The 15,791-nt window shown below is 41.4% G+C and overlaps 1 protein-coding gene across 8 annotated transcripts in view; it reads right to left on the bottom strand.

The window, feature by feature from the left end:
* Positions 1 to 2,604: 2,604 nt before the first annotated feature.
* The window catches only part of ST6GALNAC6 (ST6 N-acetylgalactosaminide alpha-2,6-sialyltransferase 6), a 34,910-nt gene continuing 21,723 nt past the window's right edge, over positions 2,605 to 15,791 (bottom strand). For all 8 annotated transcript variants that reach the window (XM_063432563.1, XM_063432562.1, XM_063432568.1 and 5 more), the window contains one exon: positions 2,605 to 3,706. In XM_063432563.1, the coding sequence (XP_063288633.1) occupies positions 3,499 to 3,706 (208 nt within the window). In that variant the 3' untranslated portion in view covers positions 2,605 to 3,498. The remainder of the gene's footprint in view (positions 3,707 to 15,791) is intronic.

The raw sequence follows: 15,791 nt of genomic DNA, 5'->3' as shown, positions 1-15,791 counted from the left end.
ATAGACAAGCTACAAAATTGATAAAAGGAACGGAGCATTTTAGTTACAAAGAAAGGTTAAAAAAAATTGAAATCTCTTTAGTTTGGAAGAACAAAATACGATAACATTATACAAATATATTCAGGCCAGTACAAACCATTATCTGTAAATCTATTCATAAACAGGGCTATACATAGAACACGAGGTCACACATTTAGGCTGGAAGAAAGGAGATTTAATATAAGGCAAAGAAAAGGTTTTTTTACAGTAAGAGCAATAAGGATATGGAATTCTCTGCCTGGAGTGGTGGTTTTATCAGAGTCCATACAGATGTTAAAACAGCAATTGGATAAATACTTCGAGAAAGAAAAATACAGGGGTATAATTTCTAATTAGTGGGGTAATAGCTGCTTGATCTAAGGAGATATCTGACTGCCATTTTGGGGTCAAAAATGATTTTTTTCCTAGTTTGTTGGAAAATTGGAAGTACTTCAGACTAGGTTTTTTGTCTTCTTTTGGATCAACAGCAAAAACATATGCGAAGAAGGCTGAACTTGATGGACACAAGTCTCTTTTCAGCTATGTAACTATGTAACTGTCTCTGTCTCTGTCTCCAAAGGTTAAAAAAAAGTTTAATTTAATAAATAAATATAAATTAATATATATATATATAGATGTAAAAAACAGATAACATTCTCATCTTGTAATACCTTTTTTATATTTAATATATATATTAAATTGCTCCCCTCTTACCCCCATGCAATACAGGCCTTCTCCAACCGAAAACACACACTCCAGCCCTCACACACCAAATCCCCTGTAGACACACACTGCACTACCTACAACAACATTCCTAATACACGCACTATATCTCCTATACACTTTGGATACCCCACGCACAACTTGATAGACTCACACAAACACTAGTAGATCCCCAGTAAGCAAATACAAACACACTACTGCGCACACTCTGCAAAGTGCGCATGCAAAGCTGAGAATCAGAGGCTTCTCAATGTTGGAGAGCAATTTTACAGATATAGCTGGAAAAAAAAATTAAAGGGGAATGGGATTTGGGGTGATATGGCTGGGCAAAATGGAGTGGGAAATTCACTGATTAAATATGTTAGATGGGAATGCATGGGTGGACCAAATTCTATATATGCACTATGGGTCCATGTCCTTATTGGCATACACAGAGGGACTGGGATCTTCAGAATCAGCTTGTTTGAGGAGGACATTCATCATGTCTGTCTGCATTATTTTTGGCTGTCAATTACCTGTTAACAATCTGAATTGTATAATTATAAAGTGCTGCAAGAAATACAGGTGCTGTATAAATGTTAATCACAATAATAATGATTTATCACAGTAATCTTCATCGACCCCTTCCCCTTAAAAAAAAGACAAAAACAGTCAAAAGAAATCATTATTTGTAATAAAATTAAATTTATTTTGTTCTCCACAGAGTCCAAGATTTGAGTTCTTTCTTCGAACTGTCTCTATAATTTCACAAGTTTTTTTTTTTTTAAATATAAATATAAAACATTTTAATAGGTGGCACCACTGCTTATTTATATAAACAAGAAGCCACAGAGATCGTCTGTAATTTTGTTCTAACAATCAGTTATGGAGGGGATCACATAAGAACCACTGTTTTTCATTTGCGGGTTTCCTTCTAACTACATAGAATGTTTACATACTGCAGTGTTCTGAAAGGTAGCTTGTATAAAAATGGACAATTTGGCAACCCTATATGCATATATGTTAAGACACTTTACCTAAAAGAGTGGACAGGTAAGGAAAATATAATTGGAAATAAATAGATTTTAGTCCACATTTTATCTAATAAAGTTGGCAATGTGCTTAACCAGCCAATAGGTATGGAAATAAATTGGCACTCTGCAATGCGCTGTAAGTACAGAAGAATGTTTTTTACTGGGCAAATATATTATTTACTGCTTCTAGCGTTATTCCTGTTAACAGACATAATTTTCGTTACTCAATTTTCATTTTGTAAAACCAGCAAATGCCATCAGCAATTTATTCAGCCCCATAGATTGATTTGCAAACCTACAGTTCACCCTAAAAAATTAAATTACCCTTTCATGCTAATTTTTCTAAATTGGTCGTAAGGATTGCAAAATTATGGATAGCGCATAATCTCCGAACATTTCTCTCCCTCCGAATATGTCTGCTAAACCCCTTAAGGACACAACTTCTGGAATAAAAGGGAATCGTGACGGAAGATTTCCGTCATGTGTCCTTAAGGGGTTAAGGATAAACAAATGAAAACATTGTTTAAGCATCCTAATTCTTGTGCTAGTTATACGACCCGTGTTTCAAATAAATTTTACAATATTTTTATAGTAAAGAGGTTTGATATGAATATCTCCTCCCAAGGTAATAGAAAAAATGATGTGTTCTTAAAAATAATGATTTAGGGATTCTTGGTCTGGCTGCCAAACTCATTGATTTGTTACTTTCTGGACATTTTTATTCAGAGAAGAATCGAGTGTTTTCAAAATAATCTCCCAAATGTTTGGTAGGTCCACAGAAATATCAATACTGCAGCTTCCGTCCACCACCCACATTTACCGTCTAAACCAATTTAATTTTTGCCACCTTCTGGCAAACAAATGTTCCTTTGCTATAAATACTTTAGGAGTACAGATTTTATTCTGAATCCCTACATTTTTAAGTGATGCTTTAGAGAGCATCTTTAGCAACCTCTTGCACTGTAGTGCATTAACTCAAATTTAGACCATCCACCTTTTTAATTGCCTTCCCTCTGCTCTTGTTGTCTCCGCTCCATAATTCTCCTGCCTATTGTATGTTGCAGGTGTAGTACCATTTCCTCTCAATGGCGCTTCAGAATTATTCTATTTATTATAGAATAAGAATTCTATATTAAGAACTCAAGGATACTGCATGTATGATGTAATCTACGGCCAACCAATTTCTAGCCTTGGTATCTTCAGCCCCAGGATGCGAAGTTAGTCCATATTTTGTCACAAGAAGAAAGAGATCGTGCAGCTACAATGAACTGGGATTGCAAGAAAGCTCTGGTATACGTGTGAAATAAAACTACCATTCTCCTTTAGCCTTTGACAATCGGAGGCTCTCTGCCATAGGTTGCTGTGAAAAGGCTTTTCTAATCAAGGGTCAAAATAAGCTGTAATCACTATATACGGACAAAATACTCAGTAATGCTTAATACTTCTTGTTTGCACGTTGAAATTTAGAGCTGAAAAATACCTTCCATGTGTACCAACTATTGAGCTATCACGAGCAGAAATTGATCTCCCAGAATCCTCTGCAATACGCAAGCTAATTTTTCCAGCCCCAAAGAGAGGACTTGTCCCAGAACATGGACCACCCTAGGAAGATTAAATGAGACAGCATCCCATGTCGCTCAAGCTTATCAAGCTGTGGTACACGTAACGCCATAAACATAACGACACCAGCGAAGGCGAGAGTGGGACAGACAAGGGAGCGCCTTTCCTATGCAGGGGTACTAAGTTAATTAAATCCAGTTTCTGAACTGCTGAACCACTGCGGGTGAGAAAAAGTGATGTTGTACACAGGTGCCCAGCGGGCAAACACCAATTTCTCTGTGATGAAGCGATGATGGTTTCCTCTGCGCCCTCTTTCATTCTGTATGTACGTAGTGCACTCATCCGAACCTCTTGGCTCATAATAATGGTATGGCATCTTACGCTGGCGTTTACTGTGATAGGGAACAAGAGAGCAGGAGAAAGGTTTCATTAATATTTAACGCACATGTAATGAGACCAGACTTAAGCTTTATTGCAGGCGGATGAGGAAAACAATTATTCTGCATAGCCGCAAAATAGATCCAATTTGCAACATGTATTTTTATCAGTGATTAATTCTTTAAATGTAAGAACATTGCTTGTGTAATGCCTCAATCTGGCACCTTGTTTAGGGCTCTGGGCAATCTTGATCCGGCTATAATTATAGTCCATCCCCTGCTACTCCAGCAATGGTGGGCAGCAGTAATTTTTTTATCAGATTTGTGATACTATAAATTAAACAATGCACGGAGCTCCATAGTTCTAAATATTTTTATATGTGGAGCTCTGCGTTCATTTCCTCCTATTGCACCTATCCGGTTCCAGATCCGTCTCTCTGCTCTTCATCTCTAATTCAGGCTTTCCTCTCACCTCATCTTCCCATCAGTCTAACGCATTCCACCCTCCTTCACCCCATCACTCATCCCTTCTTCACTACCCATCACTTCCATCTATTCCTCGCTTACTCCTCATCAACCCGTCTCGCCATACTATGACCGATTCCTCCCTCTCTCCCCACTCTCCTATCACTCCCACCTACACCTCAATCTCTCACACCTCAATATCACTTCCTCTCTCTGCATCGTCACTGCCACACATCTCTTCCTCAACCTCATATCACTCCCCATACATAACTTCTCTTACCCATACTCCTGTTACCTCCACCCATCCATTCCCTTATTGCTTTCACCTGGTTCTCGTCTTTTTCTCTTTAGTACACTCATATTTACTCACGCAGACACACACATCACTCACAGCCACATCACACACGTACTGCCACATCACACCTACACAAAACACAGTTCAACCCGCTCACGCAAACAGAGTTTTAATAAATATTCATCTTATACCATATTAAAATGTATCATAGGGAAAGAATTCGATTTTTGCTGGACTGTTCCCATTTTGAGGTCCTAGCATACCATCACAGGTTGGTTCCCTGGTGTCGAGCATCTGTGGACATCAGGGAAACATCTCCAGCCCTCACTACCTGAGTACAGAATTAGATGCACTTGCTTGTACAATAAGCATATCTGTACGTAATACCTAACAGTCCTACAGTGCATTAGAGTACCAAGAAGTAAATTTGTCGGTATCCTCACCGTTTTACCCCACCCTGCATGCAAAAGTACTGCATACACCCACTATTGTTTTCGTCTAAGACATGTAAAGGTTATGTTTCTAGTATGTTTTTATTTTCATCATATATTGTATAGTCCGGTGTTATGAGTACAATGTAAAAGATACAGGGTTGGCGATGCATAAACACTTAGCTGGCTCTCAATGAGAGTACTGGCTCCATTTGTCCGACCACGTAACTATGTGGCATTTAAATGATAGGTTCACCGATACTTGTACTTTGCATAATTGTAATTAACAATGCTGAACTTGTACTTGCAAATCTATGTTTGAATTAGGCATTAGGCAAACCTGATATCCGTTGTTACACCGAAAAACCATTAAAACTCAAGTAGAGAAAAAAAATTAAATAATTAGATGCACTTGCACTGTGCAAAGGGCTCTAGGATCATGAAGAGGGTGCTTTAGCAGCGCTCTCTCTATGATGAGCTCTGTGTGGGGGCCAGCCAGGAGGAGATCTGTCAGCCTGGTGTGCATTTATGCCAGTTTGACACTTGTGACACAGTAGACCCACTTTTCAGGTAGACCCACCTTTCCTGGTCGTCACCAGTAATGCAAGCTGCACAAGGTCACAACCTAATGAAATGTGCTAGGCACATCCATGACTGGACTGCCACTGCAGCATACTGTGTCATGTGGGGAGCCTGGGAGAATCTAGTCTACACCTACGGAAGGTAAGAGCATTCCTCCCATGAGCTTTGGCCATTCTGAACATTGCCGCAGGTTGCCATGGCAACACTTCTATACTATACATTAGATTTTGTGAGAAGAGCATACACTGTCTGCAGCCAGCAGAGATGAATGATAAGGTCCCTCACCACTGGACCACCAGGGATTGTCATGTTCCTTCCCTCTCCGGCCAAAGTATGAAGAATGGAGAGGGGAATACATTTAAAAAAAAAAAAAATATTTAAAGGGACACTTCAGAACTTTAGGATGCCTAAATGCTTCATGCGTGAAGAGTGTGCCCTCATTTTTCATATTAGAAGAACTATAGATTTCAATAGAAATTGGCCCTTTTTATAAATTAACCTAGTTACACTTACTGGCTGTCAATCATGTGACCGGTCCTGTTACTTCCTGCTTTTGGTTAGCTCAGTTTGGTTAGCTCAGTACTTGGGCAGTGAGCTAAACTCAAGAAGCAGGTTATTGTCCAGAGTAAATAACTTCTCAGTGAGCTGCATTGGGAAGTCTGTGATTGGACAGACACAGAAAGTCTGGGCGGGGTTAGAATGGGAGGGCTTGCAAAGACAACAGACAAAAGAATTATAACTTTTGAAAGCTGTTTTCAGATATACCTCCAATGAAAGAATGCATAAATAAATGCAGGTATGTTTTTATTTGGGGTGTATCTAATAAACAGTGATTTTTATTTATTTTGTATTTGGTTAGTGGAGTGACTCCTTTAAATAATAATAATACAATTAAACTGCTCTTCTCTCACTACCTCCCCAAAAATACAGCCCTTATCCCACCCCACAAACACACAGACACTATAACAACTGTACACTGTGTGCAGAATTATTAGGCAAATGAGTATTTTGACCACATCATCCTCTTTATGCAAGTTGTCTTACTCCAAGCTGTATAGGCTCGAAAGCCTACTACCAATTAAGCATATTAGGTGATGTGCATCTCTGTAATGAGAAGGGGTGTGGTCTAATGACATCAACACCCTATATCAGGTGTGCATAATTATTAGGCAACTTCCTTTCCTTTGGCAAAATGGGTCAAAAGAAGGACTTGACAGGCTCAGAAAAGTCAAAAATAGTGAGATATCTTGCAGAGGGATGCAGCACTCTTAAAATTGCAAAGCTTCTGAAGCGTGATCATCAAACAATCAAGCGTTTCATTCAAAATAGTCAACAGGGTCGCAAGAAGCGTGTGGAGAAACCAAGGCGCAAAATAACTGCCCATGAACGGAGAAAAGTCAAGCGTGCAGCTGCCAAGATGCCACTTGCCACCAGTTTGGCCATATTTTAGAGCTGTAACATCACTGGAGTGCCCGAAAGCACAAGGTGTGCAATACTCAGACATGGCCAAGGTAAGAAAGGCTGAAAGACGACCACCACTGAACAAGACACACAAGCTGAAACGTCAAGACTGGGCCAAGAAATATCTCAAGACTGATTTTTCTAAGGTTTTATGGACTGATGAAATGAGAGTGAGTCTTGATGGGCCAGATGGATGGATTGGTAAAGGGCAGAGAGCTCCAGTCCGACTCAGACGCCAGCAAGGTGGAGGTGGAGTACTGGTTTGGGCTGGTATCATCAAAGATGAGCTTGTGGGACCTTTTCGGGTTGAGGATGGAGTCAAGCTCAACTCCCAGTTTCTGGAAGACACCTTCTTCAAGCAGTGGTACAGGAAGAAGTCTGCATCCTTCAAGAAAAACATGATTTTCATGCAGGACAATGCTCCATCACACGCGTCCAAGTACTCCACAGCGTGGCTGGCAAGAAAGGGTATAAAAGAAGAAAATCTAATGACATGGCCTCCTTGTTCACCTGATCTGAGCCCCATTGAGAACCTGTGGTCCATCATCAAATGTGAGATTTACAAGGAGGGAAAACATTACACCTCTCTGAACAGTGTCTGGGAGGCTGTGGTTGCTGCTGCACGCAATGTTGATGGTGAACAGATCAAAACACTGACAGAATCCATGGATGGCAGGCTTTTGAGTGTCCTTGCAAAGAAAGGTGGCTATATTGGTCACTGATTTGTTTTTGTTTTGTTTTTGAATGTCAGAAATGTATATTTGTGAATGTTGAGATGTTATATTGGTTTCACTGGTAAAAATAAATAATTGAAATGGGTATATATTTGTTTTTTGTTAAGTTGCCTAATATTATGCACAGTCATAGTCACCTGCACACACAGATATCCCCCTAAAATAGCTATAACTAAAAACAAACTAAAAACTACTTCCAAAAATATTCAGCTTTGATATTAATGAGTTTTTTGGGTTCATTGAGAACATGGTTGTTGTTCAATAATAAAATTAATCCTCAAAAATACAACTTGCCTAATAATTCTGCACTCCCTGTATACACACCTCTTCCCTTACCCAAAGAAAGGACATGTTCAGCTTCCCCCGGGGATTTGGAGCACAACTCCCAGTTCAGATGGTGAACGCACTTGGGACTAAGGTCTCCCTCCATGGCAGTCACATGGGTGATAAATGCCACACTTGCCGTATCCTAAACCTATGTTATATTCCAAAATGGCCACATTTCATCCCATTCCACATTTTACCACGTATATAACAAAAGTCAGATGTCACACCAATGACTCACATGGTACTTCCAATCTCTTTCTGAAAAAGAGGACTGCTTTATATATTCGAAGCAAGGGAAAAAATTAATCCACAGGTCCTGAGCGGATATCACCAGAAATATCCTGGGCTTGAACCCTCAATTAAAACCAAAAAGGACTGCCCCTTTCCTTTTTGGTTCTACTTTATAAATGATTGCAATGAGTTGTGTGTGATAACTGTTGTAATATAACCAGAATTCAGCTTTATGTTGACATTCTAACAGACATAACATAATCGACTTGACATTCTGAGAGTGACAAATCGTTGCATAATTCAAACTCAAAAAGCCAGGTTCTGACCGTCCGCTCTTCTACCTGGATATTGCTTGATAATTTATTTATGGATCATCTGTGAACAGTGACCATTTCAGCACACCATTTGACCTTCCTTCTTCTGTATTGTACCTCTGCCTGTACTTAAATAAAGAGTTTTAAAAAAATAAAGCGCAAAATCATTTTATTATGAAAATATGTTATCGCTTATCTAAACTTATCTAAACCTATTTTGGAAAAGATTTCCACTTGTGGAATCTGTAGCCATTTTTATTTTTACAAAAGCCAAGACTTACCTGTGAATCTGGTAAGGGCCGGACCAGGGCCGGCCTTAGGGGTGTGCGAGCTGTGCGGCCGCACAGGGCGCCATGGTGCAGGGGGCGCCCTGCGGCCGCATAGCTCACACGGCATGTCTGTTAGCCGCAATGCTAACAAGGCATTTGCCTTGGGCGGCATTTTCCAGGGGGCGGCAAAAAAAGCCGCCCCCAAATGCCCAAGGCAAATGTCTTGTTAGCCTTGCGGCTAACAGACATGCCGGGCTGCTGGGCGGTCGGGCGGCGCTGGCGGGCGGCTGGCGAGGGAGCACTTCCTCTGAGCTGTATGCTCAGCTCCCTCGCGCGCCGCAGAGTGAGGCTGGGAGCCGGAATATGACGTCATATTCCGGCTCCCAGACTCACTCTGCGGCGCGCGAGGGAGCTGAGCATACAGCTCAGAGAAAGTGCTCCCTCGCCAGCCGCCTGCCAGCGCCGCCCAGCAGCCACTGGACCACCAGGGAGAAATAGGAACCCCCCCCAGCATTCCTAAAGGTAAGGAGGCTGGGGGGGGGGGGTGTCTAAACAAATTTTAAAAAATGTGTTAATGTGGGTGAGTGTGTGTGTCTGTTAGTGTGTGTGTGGGTGTGTGTGTGTGTCTGTTAGTGTGTGTGTGTGTGTGTGTATGTTAGTGTGTGCCTGTGTCTGTTAGTGTGTCTGTGTATGTTAGTGTGTGTCTGTGTCTGTTAGTGTGTGTCTGTGTCTGTTAGTGTGTCTGTGTATGTTAGTGTGTGTCTGTTAGTGTGTGTGTGTCTGTTAGTGTGTGTGTGTCTGTTAGTGTGTGTGTGTCTGTTAGTGTGTGTCTGTGAGTGTGTTTGGCTGTTAGTGAGTGTGTGTGTCTGTCTGCCTGTGTGTGTGTGACTGTTTGCCTATGTTTGTGTGTGTGTGTGTGACTGTCTGCGCGTGTGTGTGTGTGACTGTCTGCGCGTGTGTGTGTGTGACTGTCTGCGTGTGTGTGTGTGTGTGTGTGTGACTGTCTGCGTGTGTGTGTGTGTGTGTGTGACTGTCTGCGTGTGTGTGTGTGTGTGACTGTCTGCCAGTGTGTGTGTGTGTGTGTCTGTCTGTGTGTGACTGTGTGTGTGTGGCTGTCTGACAGTGTGTGTTTGACTGTTTGTCTGTGTGTGTTTGACTGTTTGTCTGTGTGTGTGTGGCTGTTTGCCTCTGTGTGTTTGGCTGTTTGCCTCTGTGTGTTTGGCTGTCTGCCTGTGTGTTTGTGTGTGGCTGTCTGCCTGTGTGTGTGTGTGGCTGTCTGCCTGCCTGTGTGTGTGTGACAGGGTGTGTGGGAAGGGGTAAGGAGTGGGGGAGGGGGGGACGCTGTGAAGATTTTTTGCACAGGGCGCCCAAATGCCTAAGGCCGGCCCTGGGCCGGACTAAGAATTAAAAGCAGCCCTGGAAAAAAATTCTATACCAGCCCCATTATGCATGACGCCAGCATAGTGTGCTGATATGAAAGCCGGAAAAAAAAACATGAAACAGAAAACTATCACTCAAACGTGAAAGAAAGCACTCATAAGGCTTTAAAATAAACAAAAGAGCGCCTTTATTTTAGGCAGACGTGCATTTGCATATAATCAATGTTTCAGTCCAACTACCTGGACATATTAACCCCTTAAGGACTGAGCCAAATGTACACGTTGTGAACAAAACAAAACGTAAACAAAACCTGGCATTTGCGCTATATGTCTATCCAACCGTAATTCACCTCTTTCATATTAAATGCACCCCCCCTTATTATATATAATTTTATTCAGGGGAAACAGGGCTTTCATTTAATATCAAATATTTAGCTATGAAACATAATTAAATATGAAAAAAATGGGAGAAAATAAGAAATGTTGTTAATTTTTTAGTTCTACATGACATTTTAACTGTCAATGTCATAATACTGTTTGCTTTTACTGCAATAAAATACACATATTTGTATTCAGCAAAGTCTCACGTGTAAAACAGTACCCCCTATGTACAGGTTTTATGGTGTTTTGGGAAGTTACAGGGTCAAATATAGCACGTTACATTTGAAATTGAAATTCGCCAGATTGGTTACGTTGCCTTTGGGACTGTATAGTAGCCCAGGAATAAAATTTACACCCATAATGGCATACCATTTGCAATAGTAGACAACCCAAGGTATTGCAAAATGGGGTATGTCCAGTCTTTTTTAGTAGCCATTTGGTCACAAACACTGGCCAGAGTTAGCATTAGTATTTGTTTGTGTGTGAAAAATGCAAAAAACGCCAATTTTGGCCAGTGTTTGTGACTAAGTGGCTACTAAAAAAGACTGGACATACCCCGTTTGCAATACCTTGGGTTGTCTACTATTGCAAATGGTATGCCATCATAGGGGTAATTTTCATTATTGGGCTACCATAGGGTCTCAAAGGCAACGTAACCAATCTGGTGAATTTTAATGTGAAAAAAATGAAACACAAGCCTTATATTTGACGCTGTAACTTTTGAAAACACCATAAAACCTGTACATGAGGGGTACTGTTGTACTTGGAAGACTTCGCTGAACACAAATATTTGTGTTTCAAAACAGTAAAAAGTATCACAACAATAATATTGTCCGTGTAAGTGCTGTTTGTGCGTGAAAAATGCAAAAAACTTCACTTTTACTGGCGATATCATCATTGTAATACATTTTACTGTTTTGAAACACTAATATTTGTGTTCAGCGAAGTCTCCCGAGTACAACAGTACCCCTCATGTACAGGTTTTATGGTGTCTTGGAAAGTTACAGGGTTAAATATAGTGCTAGCAAATTAAATTCCCTTTACTTTCGGCATGGGTTGTCAGGCAGGTCCCGCTAATTGTAATTAATTAAGATACCTAATTATGTAAAAATATTACATAAATATATGTGTAGAATTAATATATGTATATATATATTTATGGACTAATTCCACCAAGATGTTTTTATGATGCACATATGTGGGGAGGACCGGGAGGAAATTAAAAGTTAGATTTCAAGAACACAGAAATAACATTAAAAAGGGTATGTTAACACATTCAGTGCCAGTACATTGTAATAATTGTTCCTTGTTCAATTTTAACACATTGAAATGTACAGGTATAGAACAGGTAACCCTAAATGAAAGAGGTGGTGACCTTATGATGGCCCTAAGGAAGAGAGAGGGCTATTGGATCCACACATTAAAAACTATGAAACCAAGTGGGTTAAATGTGGATTTTGATTTAGTGTGTTTTCTGTGATTTTTGTGATCTTCTACTCTTTTTCTAATTTTATTTTTATTATTATTTTATTTATTTGTTTATATTTTTTATTTTTTTATTTCTTTCTATCTGCATTTGTATTATATATTAATTTTGAATCCATAGTTTGGGATATTTTGATTATTAATTAATATATATATATTTGTTGTTTCTTTACAAATGTTATTTTGGGGACTTTTTCTTGCTCGATTACGAGCATTGGAACGCAAGTGGAACGCATGTTTTTGCTGTCTGTCGAAACGAAAATCAAAACGAGGCTTGGTTAGTGTCAGGATCGGGTCAGGGATCCAACACGCAGAGTACAAAGAGTAGCAGATACGTATACCGGTCCTTAGAATGGCCGGACTTAACGTATAACTACAATAGAATGGTCAGAGACAAGCCGAGGTCGAGGGAACGAGAGGACAGGTAAGCGAGAGACAAGCCGGGTCAAGGATAACAGAAAGGCAGGAGAGTAAACAACAAAGCCGGGTCAGAACCAAAAGACAAGCGAATAACAAAGCACTGTGTGACTAGGCGGACTAGAACCACGACAGGGCAATGAGTGAATGAGAGAGCCACTGTTAAGTATCCTGGCTAGGGAGAGAAGACACGCCTCCGGCGAGTCCTGATTCGTCTCCCGAGATTTGAGTGACAGGACGTTCCGGGTTGGCGTCATGACGTCTACCTCCGGTCCTCCTGTTATAAAAGGAAGTGACTCCCTCGCGGCCGGCGTTAGCAAGACCGAGTGAACCGCGAGAGGCCGAGGAGACATGCCGTCCGGACGGATAAACTTCTAAGTCTCTACCTCTCTCAGAGGTAGAGGCTTCAGGTACCCTGACAGTACCCCCCCTCTCAGATACGCCCACCGGGCGGAAGGAGCCGGGGCGAGATGGAAAGCGGGAGTGAAATGCCCTGCGAAGGCGAGGAGCATGAACATCCTCTTGTGGTACCCAACTCCTCTCCTCAGGACCATATCCCTTCCAGTCAACTAAATATTGTACTCGCCCCCGGGAGACACGAGAATCAATAATGGAGTTAACCTCATACTCCTCCTGACCCTCCACCTGAACAGGGCGCGGAGGGGCGATTGTGGAGGAGAATCTGTTACAGATTAGAGGTTTCAGCAATGACACGTGAAAGGAGTTCGGGATGCGTAAAGTAGCTGGGAGAGCTAGACGATACGCCACTGGGTTAATTCGAGTCAAGATCCTGTAGGGACCAATATAACGAGGAGCGAATTTCATGGAAGGAACTTTAAGACGAATATTCCTAGTACTCAACCAAACTCTATCGCCTGGAACAAAATTCGGAGCCGCCCTTCTACGTTTGTCAGCATGTTTCTTAACCAGTACAGAATTGTGTAGAAGAATCTGTCGAGTCTGATCCCACAACTTCCTCAAATTGGCCACATGGACATCAACCGACGGCACTCCTTGGGAAGGAGAAACCGAGGGAAGAATAGATGGATGAAAGCCATAGTTCATGAAGAAGGGGCTTGAATGCGTAGAGTCACAAACGAGATTGTTGTGCGCAAACTCCGCCCAAGGAATCAAACCGACCCAATCGTCCTGGTGTTCGGAAACAAAACAACGTAAGTATTGCTCAATCTTCTGGTTGGTTCGTTCAGCAGCTCCGTTAGACTGAGGATGATAGGCGGACGAAAAATTCAATTTGATGCCTAATTGAGAACAGAACGACCTCCAAAAACGTGAAACAAATTGGGAGCCTCTATCAGAAGTGATCTCCGAGGGAATCCCATGCAAGCGAAAAATCTCTTTAGCAAAGACTTCCGCCAATTCAGGGGAAGTCGGGAGTTTAGGCAAAGGTACGAAATGTGCCATCTTGGTAAACCTATCGACTACGGTGAGGATAACAGTGTGCTTTTTAGAAACAGGCAGATCCACAATAAAGTCCATTGCCACACAGGACCAAGGTTTGTCAGGAATTTCCAGAGGTTGTAGAAGGCCACAAGGAAGCGAATGCGGTAGTTTAGTTTTAGTACAGACCACACAAACCCCGATAAAATCCTTAATATCCTTCCGTAACGACGGCCACCAGAAATCCTTGGAGATCAAAGAATACGTCTTGCGAACACCCGGATGACCAGCCACCTTACTCTCGTGAAGACACTGTAAGAGCTCCAATTGGAGTTCAGGAGGAACGAAAAGTCTGGAAGCCGGAGTCAGTCTAGGTGCCAGATGCTGCAAGCTCCTTATCTGATCAAGTAGCGGAGAATGAACTTTGAGAGTAGTGTTAGCGATAATGTTACACTTGGGTACTATAGAGGACAAAACCGGCTCAGATACGGCAGCAGGTTCATATTGGCGAGATAAGGCGTCGGCTTTAGAATTCTTAGAACCTGGCCTATATGTGAGTACGTAGTTAAAGTGAGTGAGAAATATGGACCAACGAACCTGTCTAGATGATAGTCGTTTAGCCTCTCCAATATAGGATAAGTTTTTATGATCTGTCAAAATAGTAACAGGATGCAAAGTACCCTCCAATAAATGTCTCCACTCCTTCAAGGCCATTATAACCGCTAGTAGTTCCCTGTCACCAATGTCATATCTGCTTTCAGTACCTGACAATTTTTTGGAAAAGTATCCACAAGGATGTAATGGTTTATCTACACCCAACCTTTGGGACAGAACAGCACCTATACCTGTCTCAGAAGCGTCAACTTCGAGTAGGAAAGGTAGAGTAGTATCAGGGTGAACTAAAATTGGTGCGGAAGCAAACAGCTCCTTGAGTGTCTTAAAAGCCAGAAGTGCTTCAGTAGACCAATTCTTAGTCTCAGCCCCTTGTTTGGTCATATTGGTGATGGGAGCAATGATAGAGGAGTATCCCTTAATGAAACGTCTGTAGTAATTAGAGAAACCAATGAATCTCTGGATAGCCTTGAGACCCTTAGGTAAAGGCCAATCTAATATGGATTGGAGCTTCTCCGGGTCCATTTCAAACCCTTCCCCAGAAATCACATAACCAAGAAAGGTAGTTTGGGATTGGTCAAAGCTGCATTTCTCTAGTTTGCAGTATAAGCCATGCTGAAGGAGTTTGTGTAAAACCCTTCTGACTTGTCCGTGGTGAGTCTCAATATCCCTGGAATGTATAAGTATATCATCAAGGTATACAATCACACAGTCATCTTGAAACTCCCTAAGAACCTCATTAATAAGGTCCTGAAATACCGCCGGAGCATTGCAGAGGCCAAAAGGCATTACAGTATACTCATAGTGCCCATATCGAGTATTGAACGCAGTTTTCCACTCGTCACCGTCGTGGATTCTCACCAAATTATAAGCACCTCTAAGGTCTAGCTTAGTGAAAATTTTAGAACTTTTTAATCGATCAAAAAGCTCGGTGATCAAGGGAATCGGATATACATTTCTGATGGTTATCTTGTTAAGACCTCGGTAGTCAATGCAAGGTCTTAAAGAACCATCCTTCTTTTTAACAAAAAAAAATCCAGCCCCAGCAGGAGAGGAGGATCTTCTAATGAACCCCTTGTCTAGGTTTTCACGAATATACTCCTCTAGAACTAAGTTTTCATTCGTAGACAAAGGGTATACATGACCTCTGGGGGGCATGGTACCAGAAAGTAAATTAATTTTGCAATCAAAAGGCCTATGTGGTGGTAAGGTATCAGCCTTTCCTTTGTCAAATACTGCCTTTAAATCTTGATACAAGGACGGTATCTGTACTTTGGTAGAGTCGGTAGCGTTATTAAGTGAGTTGACACTACAAAGAG

Source organism: Pelobates fuscus, chromosome 9 (assembly GCF_036172605.1).
Source record: "Pelobates fuscus isolate aPelFus1 chromosome 9, aPelFus1.pri, whole genome shotgun sequence".
Classification (NCBI taxonomy): domain Eukaryota; kingdom Metazoa; phylum Chordata; class Amphibia; order Anura; family Pelobatidae; genus Pelobates; species Pelobates fuscus.
The sequence above is the reverse complement of the archived record's forward strand: the minus strand, read 5'-3'. Positions and strand labels throughout refer to the sequence as shown.